Source organism: Anneissia japonica, unplaced genomic scaffold (assembly GCF_011630105.1).
Source record: "Anneissia japonica isolate Jap-2015-1 unplaced genomic scaffold, ASM1163010v1 scaffold26_len2425191_cov177, whole genome shotgun sequence".
NCBI classification, from domain to species: domain Eukaryota; kingdom Metazoa; phylum Echinodermata; class Crinoidea; order Comatulida; family Comatulidae; genus Anneissia; species Anneissia japonica.
In genome coordinates, this window is record NW_022685220.1 from 1,888,529 (window position 1) to 1,901,659 (window position 13,131).

The window sequence follows — 13,131 nt, forward strand, 5'->3', positions numbered from 1 at the left end:
GACAGGACCACCACCAATCCAAAATGCTGGTGAGAACCCTGTGCCTCCAATCCTTTTATTGTTGAATTTGTATGTTGTTTTATTATTATTATTATTATTATTATTATTATTATTATTGTATTTTCGCGTTTTTTACTTCTATGACAAATTGTTTTAGCCTCATTTTGTCTGTAGTTTAATGTTGTTTTTATATATATTTTAAATATATGATGAATTTATAAAATTTTTACCGTATTTAATCTTTGTACATTTTCATGTTTATAATTGGTTTTATGTTTATAATTGGTTTTATGTAGGACCATGTTTATAATTGGTTTTATGTAGAACCACATTGGAAATAAGTTTTACTTTCATAGGCCATCCTTGCAGTATCTTTTATTGTTATATCATGTTCATCCTGCCTTGTGCAAATTTTATTGCTGTTTTGGTTTATTGCCATTCTGACTTGTTGCTGTTTGAGTCCATTGCCGTTCTGGTGAAAAAAAGTGTTTTGTTTTATAGCTGTTTTGGTTAATGCTGTTTTGACTTATAGCCATTTTGGTTTATTGCCGTTTTGACTAGAAACTTAAACTTCCATAAAGTACTAGGCCTAGCCTATCTCAGCACGCTTTACCCTTCCCGGTAGGGATGTATTAAGCCTCTTATCTCTGGTCTATAAACAGACCTACAAGGCCCTCGTTTCTAACAAATTAAAAATGTGTTTCTTCTTGTAATTTAATTCTTAAATGATGCAATCTACTCTGTAGCCTCAGCCAGGCCCTAGCCTAGTGTGAGAGTTATTGAATTAAATGTCATTCATGATGATATGTTGCTTGTACCGTGGGCCTAGGCCTATATGTAATGCTTCATGTTTTCTATTCATACTGGAGTAGAAAAACATAAGTTGAGTTGAATGCACATATATTTTTGATATGAATACTAATAATATGACTTGTAATGTTACAGTAGGCCTAACCTATACAAACAACTTTTGTGGCATTATGTTGTTGAATGTAGGTAAAAATGGCCCCGGTAAAAATTGCCCCGGTAAAAATGGCCCTGGAAAAAATGGCCCCGGTAAAAATGGCCCCAGTAAAAATGGCCCCAAATGACAAGTACTGTAGGTAAAAATGGCTAAATTTAAGTGTCTAAAACTATACTAAATAATGTAAACTGAGATACTATATGTAAATATGGCAATTATGCTAAAAATTTAAATGGTGTGTAATTGTGAGGGTAGGAATATAATTATGGTAGGATTAAATGGTATTTCTAAATCCCACAAACCTCCCAAAATACACTGTAGAAAACAATTCAATTGTGATTGACTCACTTGGTATATGAACATCTAACTGTAATCATAATTAAAGGGTTTTGATGGGGTTTGCAGTGTGTTTGGAGGTTTGTGGTGTATATGCAAGTATTTTTTCAAAAAATCAACATTTTAACCAAAAAATAGGTTCTTATGAATATTTAATTTTCTTATTGATTAGATGTTCATATAAACTCATTGTTTGTGGGGTTTACCAATACCCGGATTGAATTTCTAGAAAATTGCGATGCCACAAATAAATTATTTTAGTTTTAATAAATGCATGATTTATGTTGATTTATTGATTATGTTGTTGCTATTTTTTAACATTTAAATGGGGAAAAAAATAAAAAGTGTTATTCATGGCCTTTTTATATCTTTGAATATTTTATCATTGAATGTAATTCCTGAAAAAAGTAAAATGTAAATTTCAATGTATTTGATGTTAGATTCCTTTTTAAAACTAAATTATTTCAGTTAAAAAAAATGCATATAATGATTAAAAAAAAAAATCAGTTTTAATACAGAATTTTATTTTTGGGCCCATTTTTACCTACCTGTTATTTTGGGCCATTTTTACCGGGGCCATTTTTTCCTGGGCCATTTTTTCCGGGGCCATTCGTACCGTACACCTGTGTTGTCATGCCATACCAAATTTTATTGTATTCCAGCACGAGTAGGGCCAAACGTTTTGGCTTTGGTTTAGTCATGAAGGTTTTTACTCTAATAAAATATACAGTTAGCCTTGGCCTAAAGTGTGTTATATTGCTGTAATGGTGTTAAATATGACAAGTTTGTCCTGTTAAAAAAGTGTTAAAAACTTTTTACAATCAAATAAACTTAAACAACAGAACATTTTATAATATTTGTCAAAATAAATGTTTGATGTGTCTATATTTACAGTACCATGTGCTCTCTCGGTTAGGGTTGGCAACAGCTATGGACGCTCACCATTACCGAGATAGCGTACGGTACTGTAGTCCTAACTTTTAAAATACTGCTTTAAAAAACGAATTGAGACTAATAAACAAATTGACCCACCCAGGAATGATTTGGGATAGGCAGTTAGGCCTACTGTATAAACAACCAGTTTGATAAACAAGTACCTACCACATGTTATGTTTTGTTGTAACGTAGGTTATGCCTCTCAATTTGATGATTTTCCATGATGGAAGCTACATACAAAGACCTTATGGAGTCGTTGAAGTTGCATGATTACAGGTAAGACTTAACTTGTGAGTATAAAGTTGTGTGCATCGAATAAAGTTATACCTGTTAGATCACTTTTCGAGGGAATGTGGATCTCCCTCAGCAAGACATCCTGATTAAAGGAGTGCTGAGTACCTATAAGTAGAAGCAGCAGCAGCATACAAAAAAAAAATAATTTCCCAATATTTATAGAGGGTGAAACTTCCAGCGTATACAGTACTAGGAAGTTAGCTGATATTTAGGGGCCCTCTTTAAATGTATGAAATAATGATGCTTTTGTCAGCGAAGTCTCTTTAAGAGGTTTAGGGAGTGGAGTTGTTTTTAGTTGTGAGAAAAAGTCCTACAGTCACAGGAATTGAACCCAGGACCCTGAGATTAAGAGGCAATCATCTTTACCACTAAGCTATTCAAATTAGACTATAAAACCTAGTGCCCATAAAACAGATATTGTGGTGCATTGGTACAATTTAGCCTAATGAAAGTCCTCTTTATCTTGGTGAAATTTAGGCCTTCGCAGAGATGGTTTGGTTGCTTGCATAGCCTATTATTTTTATATAATGGATAATTATCATATTTCTCTATCAGGCATTTTTGTCTAACCTGTGCAAGTCATGTTTGTGTTATCAGCATAAAGAGAAGATTTTTTAAATGAAATAACAAGAAGCTATTTTGTTTTACACTTTTAAATGTTAAAATTTTACACTATTAAAATATTTAAATTGTTTTTAGTACAAGTAAACAGCTTCTTGAATTAGGTGCTGATCCAAATTGCATATCAAAAGAAGATGGTGTCAGTGCTTTTCATCTGGCGGTGGGTTTGGATTCCCAAACGTCATTGAAACTTGTTGAGCTATGTATCCAATATGGCGGTAACCCCAATGTGAGGTCAGTTGATTTGTCTCTGCAACAGTATTTATTTGGTGTTCTTGCTTTTAAGTGTAATGTCTGACTAAACTCTGTTCAGTACACACAAATGATTTTTGATATCAACAAAGAATAAATCTAGAATAAACAATAAACCAGATTATACAGATAATGATAATTTCAAAATTAATTTAACAATGGTAATGATGCATCATTATTCTTAATTCAGTTAATGTAAGATAAGGTAATACCTTTGTTATGTATCAGTTGCAGAGAACATGAAATTCATGTTCGTAACAAAAAGTGCTTTAGCATTCTCTACTGTTTAGTATATTTTATTTCACTGAATTATCTCATTGTTTACTTCATGTCATAAGACTTTCATTCAGCCAGCATTCCCAGGCTTCTGTACTATTGTTGAATAATTGTTGATTATTCATTGTTTATTCGCAATAATAAGTGATATACTTAATGTAAGACACACCTCAATTTTAATTACCTCGTTTTTTAATTGGCTAGTTATAATTTATTATATTTAATCTGATTGGTTGGTTTTTATCTTCTTTCTGTTATACTTCTGTAAATAGTAAACATATATGGATGGGTGAGATTTTCTCATCAGTATTCTTGAAAATGATCAAATAGATCGAAACGCTGAATCTCAAAATGTCTCTGTCTCTTTTCGGAGTTACTGTCTTTTTGTTTTATTTAAGACAAATTAGTGGATCCTCTGGTTTTTTAAAGTGCTTTAGATTTGACTAATTTTAAAACTAAAAATATGCATTAAATGAGATTAACAAAAACAGATATGTGCACAAATAAAATACTTATAACCTACAGAAAGCAGTTGACATACATTGATTAATTTAACAAAAATAGTTGCACTATGTTATTTAATTTTATTTCAAATCCAAATCAACAGCAAAAATTAATCGCAGCCTAGCTCACTCGGCTGAACTGGTGGTAGCCACTGTGTGCTTGCTGAACCGTGCAGATCTCTTGGTCCCCAGTCCAATTCCCAATGCTGCTCTCCTTGTATTTCAGCTGGAGGGCTGAAATGCTAGTTTATAGCACACCCGTCTTTTGAATGAGACCTTTAGCTATTGGTCCTGTGTGCTTTCTGCTTCAATATTGCATGTTAAAGAACGCAGTACACTCTTCGAAAAGAGTAGGAGATCCTGGTGTACTGCCCAATCACCACTAGATGGACCCACTGGAAATAAGCCTTCGCACTTAGTCGGATATCCTTGGTGTGATTCACACCAAATATATTCCTCTCCTACCTATCCTATCCACTTACAGGCTTGAAAAGACACAGACAAGATAAGAAACAGGCACAGGCACCATATAAAAAAAATGACAGCAAGTGTACAAAGAAAAAAATGAAAAGTTATTCCAAAATTAATTCAGTTCAAAGGTCATTCAAAAATTTTCATTTTGTTTTTTTAATTACACTAACAGATCTCACGAAGGGATGACTCCTGTAATGGTGGCTGCGAGCTGGGGTCGATTTCAGGCCTTACAGATCCTGCTGGTAAACGGTGGTGATCCGGAGTTAAGGGATGAAGACAATAAGGACGCCCTAGATCACGCCATTGACGGCGGAAGCTGGGACTGTAAACAGTTACTTCAGCAGCATATGAATCTCATATGCGAACATGAAGATGATGAGGATGATCAACGTCTTTATAGTGAACCCAGCTACTCTTATGAAAGTAAAGATTGCAAATACTTTTCTACTTTTTTAGGGCTAGATAAATTTTTTGTTCTTACAACTTTTTATATTTCCATAATTTTACCAAGTATAAGCCCAGTAAGTGGCTACCGTAATGCACAAAATATATACCTGTAGTCTTTGTGAAATCTGTTATATTATTTATTATAATTACAATGAATTTAAAAGAACTATTTTCATTTAAAAATTATTTTAGGATATTACAGTGCCTCATCAAATATTAATTCACCTTGTTCTGAAAGCCGATTGGATGATTCTACAGAATCTGAGGGCGCTTTTCATGGATTTGATGTCACTTCACCAGACCATCCATTTGCATTTGTTAAGTCAAACCCCCTCCCAACTCAACTTAATAAAACTGCAATCATTCATCACGACCGAAGTCATCATGAAACTTTCAACAAATCTATGAACTTCGATGCATCATTAGAAACACTGGAGGTGTCTTTTCTTGACAAGAACAATGAACAAACCATTTCTATTCATGATAGTACTTCTCCACTAGAGTTCATTTACCACGACGAAGAGCGGGGCATCTCGCTGATTGAACGAAGATGTTATTTGAATAATAACTCAGCAAATGAGAGTGCAATCTCGGAAGACAGTGATACCTTTGACCCCCTTGATGAAACTGTACTATATAATTGGCAGGATGCTTTGAAAGAGCCCCCATCCAAAAGCAAACATGACTTGGATAATTTAACTTCCGAACAACTTACCCTTGAATTAACATCATATGGATATAACCCAGGCCCTATTACTTCAACCACTAAGGACATATATAAAAATAAGCTGGCGAAACTGAGAAAGGAAAAACGAAAAACGAAAGATGCAAATAGTTCAAAAGGTACACAAATCTGTTTTTAACTTATAAATAATAATCCAATCCACTCATTCTATCATCGTTCAGAATCCAATCACTAGCTAATGTTCCTCAACAAACTAACCTAAAATCTTTAAAAAAATGTTCTGCCTTCTAAAAAAGAGGCCAGAATATGATGTTTTGAAAGGCTTTTTATAAGGATTAAATTAATTCACATTAATGGTGGATTTTTGTTGGGAACACAACAGATTTTTCTTACCTAATTTTTTATCATCACCAATATCATTTTAAAATAAGCAGTGGATCAAACCATTATCATCAACTAATCATCATTTAGTTATTACTATTCATTATAATCATCACCATTTCATCATATTATATTCAAATATAATTTATTTTATTATCATCCAGTCATCATCATCTGGTCATCATTGTTATCATAGAGTAGTAATCATCATCACTAGATGCAAAGTGCAGTACAGAAGCATGTAATGATGAAAGTTCATTTTTTATGTTTTTATGACATTTTTTTAAATAAATTCTAGTTGCAGATTATTCACAAGAGCTCTCCGATTTCATGCAAAAGTGTAGCATCAGCACTGGAGAAGAGGATGAAGGCCTAATGTGTGCTACATTTCAAAATCCTGACCCCCAGCGTAAATGGCGGGAGGGCACCATTAAATCGTCTTTTAATTATTTACTACTGGACCCAAGGGTCACAAGAAACTTGCCCCACAGGAGTAAAGGACTTGATGATAGCGAGATATTTAAGATTTTTCTTGCAGCTGTATTTTATATCGGTAAAGGCAAGAGAGGACGACCATACGCTCATTTCTATGAAGGATTGGAACAAATAAGAAATCCACGAATGAAGGTAATTTTAATAGGGTTATCTTTTTCAAATTAATTTATTGTCAATTGTTACTTTCGTCCTCATCATGCTTTCAGAACTGTTAACATTGGCTATATATTTAGGTCAGAGGGCTAATAATTATTTTAACCAAAATAATGCAAGGTGTGAAAAAGTCGGTGATTCTGTTTCATAAGCAATTTGCACAGTTTTAGCTCGGAAAGAAACTGTTCTACTTTGTTTACTCTTCATGTTACATAACTCACCTTGAGCTTAACGTTGGCTGAGAAGTTTAATTGTTCCTGCTTCTTGTGCTAAAGACCCTGATCCAAACAACCCAGCCACCGTGAGGTATTAATTGCAGGCCGATTACTTGACTCCTCAAATAACCCTCATGGTGAGAGTTAGTCGAATGACCGAGCGGTTAAGGCAGGGGCACCGTAACCATAGCCAACAATACCGGTATGTGTTCGTGGCCGCCTCGCTCCTAGTTCAGGTGGTCTTCTCAGATAAGGACTATAAACCGTAGGCCCAGTGTACACAAATGCTTATGTGCACTTTAAAGAACCCAGTACATCTGAGATGAGTAGGGGCATACCCCGGTGTACTGGTCCACTCGGCTCCTGTCGTGGACAGATGAAAGGTGCTCCGGTTTACCGGCTGCAGAGGACATGAAGCGACCCTCGGGGGAGGAGAACGTTATTGAAAAGAGCAACATCTTGTCCACTGCGCCACGAGCAACGATTGTTAGAATGGCGCAATATAAATGGAACGATTTTGTTAGGAGGGATAAGGTCATGTGTCGATTACTGTACAGTGTTACTTCCTTCTTAATAGCATGTGCCACCGAAGGCAACAACCAGTCCGCGGGCCAACTCCGGCCAGCCAAAGATTTGAATCCGACGCTGTGCAACCGCTAAAAAATAAATAACTTTTTCCAGCCGATTTTTGTTTATATATTTTTTTCTGTTATTAGAGCACGACCACTTAATATTAGAACACGACCACTTACTCTGGCTTTTTCTGAGTTTATCTCACTGTTCGTGCCCTACAGCATTGACATAGGGAGGGGGACTAATGAGGAATAAAGGATTAAGTGAGGGGTGCTGATATGATGCGTTTTCTAACCATTGGCTGCACCAACGCGTTGAGCAGGCCAGGGTGAATGTCATTCTGTTATAAACACTGTTTTTGAAAACTTATTTTAACAGTCTGAGAGTGCCATTTCCAGGCATCTAGAGGTGTCCATTGTTTTTTTTTATTTGCTCACATGAGCTCCAACCACATGGTGGGGCTGAGGTATGTAGGCTCTTTTTAGGGATATTGGACTCCTCGTAGGGGAATTTCCGGCGCTGGCATTTTAACTAGCCTACTAAGCACTCAAGTTAATTTTTGGTTCTGGTGGTAGGGTAGGGAACCTGGGGTGGTGCAAGTTTTATTTTTATTCCTACCTCCCCCTTGTATGCTACTGAATTCCCTCATTTTTACCACATAAAGCCTATCATACTGTAGTTGATTTTGAAAAAAAGAAAGACTGCATTATAATACAGTAAACCTATATTTAGGAAGACTTTTCCTATAAAAGAGAATGGGTTGTCTGTCATTAAAAAAATGTGGAAGTACACAATTACTGTATGTCGGCCCACTGTTGTTTTTAACAGATTGAAACTGGCTACCAGCTTGAAAAGGTTGAATACCTAGGGTATATAGTAACAAGTTACTTTAATTCAAGTGCGAACAGCGATATCAATAATAGCCAATAGAAAGTTGACCCAAGTTTATTTTTGGTAAAATGTAATGCAATGCGAACATACCTGTTAGTACATACAGTAAAAGAGTATGGAATTGCAAGCAGTCTGTCTGTTCAGCTTTCCTTGAAAAGGAATCTTGAAAAGGAATCTTAAAAAGTACTACTACAAACTAGAGGGCGCCCTTTAAAAGAAAGTAAAAGGCATTTGTATCATAACGAGTGCTTTGTCTATAGATTGCAGGTTTCGAGTTTTAAACTCTATTCGAATTCTAATAGGGTGCCTCCTATCTCGTGGCATTACTTCGTTTTTTCATTGAATGCATGCAAAAGAAGGATAGTTCTCTTGCTATTCTCTACTCTTTGATAAATGGGCAGGAGTTAAATTATGAAATACAGAACAAAATTATGTTTTTTTTTTTGTGATACTTTTTTTTAATCATTTTTTCATATGTGTATACACAGCCAAGTGACAAAGTACAGCATATTGTGGATATCTGGGAGTCAGGGCTTGGTGTTGTATCTCTACATGTGTTTCAGGGAGTGATACCTGTGGAAGCTTACACAAGAGAAGCATGCATGGTGGACTCACTTAGTAAGTTGTATTTGAAGTTATACTTTTTTGGCTCAATACATTTACCACTTTCCCCCATACTATAATATATTCTGACTGTTCAGTCCATGTAATGGTGGTGTCCCATAGAAACTGGATTATGCATTAAAATGTACAGTATTTTTAATTTCATACAACATACATGATAAACATGTTTACTTGAGTAAACAATATACCTAAACATGCATTTATGAGATCAACACGTCCGTGTGTTAATGGGACGTACACATGTTCCAGGCCATGCTCTGATAGGTCAGTTTGATTGACACTCCGAAAAGGTCAATTACTTCAGTATTAATATAAAGTTAACTTCTATTTATCTGACATTGATTAATTAATTCTGGTATTAGTGGTAATCTTTAGTCTAGTGGCCAGGTATTAGTAAAACTCTGTAGAACATGTTATCGGGTCTATCTTGAAGCAGCGCCGCAAATGTCTCGCAAATCAGTGGCTGACTTGTAGGCTAGTACCAAATAGAGCGCACCGCGAACAAACGTTAAGTACCTAGCGCGAAATGCCTAGGCCTCTGGAAGTCCCCAGGGGTAGTTGCCAGGTTGTTTAGAAATTTTCATTTCAAATTTAGCAAAAATGGTGTATATACTCTGATATTGACAGTGTTTTATATATTTTATAGGTCTAGCAAGGCTCACGAATGCACGACGTGGAGATTATTACGGAGTAGCAAGCACATGGACATCCGAACGACGGAAGCAGCTTGGATCACACCTGCTTCACAAATGCATGCAAATCTTCTTGATAGAAGGCGAAAGACAAATCCGTCCAATTGATCTTCATGGTGGAAATAAATAAAATGCATGATTAATTAATTATTTATTATTAATTAATATGATTATTAATTTATTTTTAATTATTAATGCTTTTGGTTGCTAAAAAAGGTGCTTTGTTATGGCCATGTGCCATTCTCTTTATTTAAAATGGATTTTGAGCCACCATTTTAACACCATTTATACTCAACTCACTTTCTCACAACCTGAGAGAGGATTGTAGCATTTTTATTTTGCAAACATTCTTTTTTAATGTCATGGCTATTTTATTTTGTTAGCGCTGGACTCATTTCTTTTGTAAGTCTCTAAGTTACACCATAAATCATAGCTTATGTGTAAATAAACAGTGTAACAGAGCACTTAATCGCTTAAAAGAAATATTGTACAGTACTGCAGTTTTTTATGCGATCACTTATGTAAGCAAGTAAAATGCAATTTTATTTCTTTTAATAAATGAGTGTATTAAGTGTTTGTGATTTTAAAAGCTAGTGTTTTAAAATAACTTTTACCTGTAATATGATAACTTGTATACTGATTTATGTTCATTTTTATTCATATTTCACTCAAATTAACTGGAAAAATTGTTTATTGTTACTGTACTATAATGAATGTCTTTCCTAGAAAATAGCTGTGTGCATTAAAATCCACTTATAATGTTGATGTTATAGTTAATGCATTTTACCATACAATCCTGTTGAAATGAGATGTGATAAACCTATGTAAAATGTAGTGTTAGAATAATACAGTACTGTTGTATTTCCAATGGTGGGCGAGTGGCAGATGGGGGTGTGCTTTCTGTTACTGCCAAAATACATTCCAAGACTATGGTCACACCTCCCTGTGCACCCCACTCAATAATCCCCAATGGATATGTCNNNNCCCGCCCCCCCCCCCAACTAATAAATCAACCTGTGAGACATTTTAATACCAGATAAATATTGATGATTAAAATCTATCCTATAATTGGTGCTTTTATATATTTGTTTTTAATATGATTAACCATGACATTTGGATTTTATGTTCAGTTTCATATAATGTAAATATTTGCTGTTTGGTAATTCTAGCCAAATATCTAGATAACAAATGTATTATACTGTAAAAGAAATACAGAATTGCATTTCCATTTATTTTTTATGTAAAAATTTTGCTTAAATTAAACTTTTAAGTAATTTGTTGATGTTGTTATTGAATTGACAATCTTGTGTACTTTAGAGAGAGCTAGGCAGAAGAGACAAGATGGTGCAGGGGGAGCTGAGAGAGCAAAGTGAACTAAACTGTGTGTGTGCAGTGAACCATGAATATCCATTGTTTGCAATGGCTGATCTAGGAATTTGAAATAGAGGGGTCCCAGATGGGGAATTTCACAGATTGAGGGTCTATACGCCCTCAGCCCCATCATGGTTAGGGTTGAGGTAAGAAAATTTATAATTATGGTGCCTCTACATGGTCGGAAATGGCACTATTAAACTCAAAATTCGAGTAGGTTTTCTTTCTCAATTTTTTTTAAGTTTTGAAAAATTTAGAAGGGAGGGGGGGAATGGCAAGCTGGCTGGCGCCCCCCCCCCCCTTCTTGAATCCACCACTGGTTTGAGTGTTCAAACTTTGACCAATCACTAATAATTCCATAACCTATGTGCAGGGTTCAAAGCATTGCTACTGTACCTGTGACAAAATAATTAAAGGTTGAGGGGAACAAGCTGATGATCAAATTAATCCAAGCATTTAATCGCATAATTAATTTACAAATATTCTCTGCAAGTAATTTTGCAGTTGAGCTATAGCTTGGGTAGTTACATTGCTTGCTGTTTGGGTAGTTACATTGCTTGCTGTTTCACTGAATGTAAGCATTTCTTGCTTTCCAATCAACGGTTTGGGTTCTAATATATATCTTAAAGCCAGGTTGCAGAGGAGAAAAATATGTTGATATGTTGTACAACTGATTTTTTCCAAGACTTCCAAGACCAAAAATGGTGTTTGACTAAAAACTTGGAAACAGTAATGAGATACAATTTTTTTTTAACTGAGGGGTTTTTAAATACTCAAAAATCTGTGTCTCATAAACTGTTTCCATCAAACACCATATTCGTGTCTTAAAAAAATCCTTTGTACAATGTATCAACAAATTTTTTTGCTCTGGAGCCCAGCTTTAAATCATACTTTTTTAATAGTCCAGTAACTACAAGCTCAAATTCCTACACTGAGGACCTGCCTTCATTATACCAGATACCAGCCCTGTGGTCATAAACATTTTACTAATGGTCATAAAACATTCAAATAGACCTAAAGGTAATTGGTATATTTAATGCTGAGTCACCAGCCTATCGGGTCATGATCAACAGTAAATAGTAGGATTATTATAATCTGCTGGTTTATTTGCATAAATGACAAAGTGCATTAGTGTTAATCATGTGACCCATAGGCTAAGAGTTGAAATAGCTGGAGCCTTGGATATATTTCTTTATATTCATTAAAGAAGTGAATGTTTTTGATCCGTTCTGAAGTTTTAAATACTTCTCTTTTATTGAAAAATAAAAACCGCATTCAATTTAAAAGTATATAATAAATCAATAATATTTTTCCAATTTCAATAATGTTCCATAGCTAAGTACCTTAGTCCAGTATAACATTTCTTTGAGTTAGTGGTAGGCCTATATACTGTATATATATATAATTATTTATACATTTTTTAATCCTCTCTTTTAAAACCATACTTCTTCCCTTTTTAGAAGCTTTTTTTTTGTTACATGAACCCCAGTTTCTCTCCAGTAGCGGTGTGGCCAGACGTTTCACCGACAGACATTACCATTCACCAACCAGTGATTTTGTCGACACCACATTTTGCCGAATGGCAGTTTGCCAATATAGGACGTTTGTGCTGACTGCCAATTTGCCAACAGACAATTCGCCAACACTTTAAATTGTGAACATGTTAATGGATGGCTATGTTTCACAAGTGACAAGTTTGATTTTTATTCGATTATTTAATTTCACCACTAACGCACAGATTCTCTTTTAAATCGTGGAGGCAGGGCCGATGGAACATTTTTCAAAGTGGTGTCCACAGTAGTAAGACGAATAGGAATATGATGGCGACGGAGCTGACCATACAAAAATCTGCATAGATATTATATATTTTCTGCCAAAAAGTGGGGTTCCACCAGGGGTGGCGCCAGGACCTGCCCGATGGGGGGGGGGAGGTCCCCGATAGGGGGCC

General features: G+C 35.2%; 1 protein-coding gene across 4 annotated transcripts in view; it reads left to right on the top strand.

The window, feature by feature from the left end:
* LOC117109169 (ankyrin repeat and LEM domain-containing protein 1-like) overlaps positions 1-11,094 on the top strand; it is a 21,793-nt gene extending 10,699 nt beyond the window's left edge. For 3 of the 4 annotated variants that reach the window (XM_033251423.1, XM_033251444.1, XM_033251435.1), the window contains exons 4-8: positions 4,826-5,079; positions 5,296-5,946; positions 6,468-6,796; positions 8,985-9,114; positions 9,767-11,094. In XM_033251423.1, coding sequence (XP_033107314.1) covers positions 4,826-5,079; positions 5,296-5,946; positions 6,468-6,796; positions 8,985-9,114; positions 9,767-9,942 — 1,540 coding nt within the window. In that variant the 3' untranslated portion in view covers positions 9,943-11,094. Of the gene's footprint in view, positions 1-2,201; positions 2,263-2,428; positions 2,513-3,229; positions 3,386-4,825; positions 5,080-5,295; positions 5,947-6,467; positions 6,797-8,984; positions 9,115-9,766 lie in introns of those variants that run through there. The other variant, XM_033251427.1, reaches the window with a different exon arrangement.
* The last annotated feature ends 2,037 nt before the right edge of the window (positions 11,095-13,131 follow it).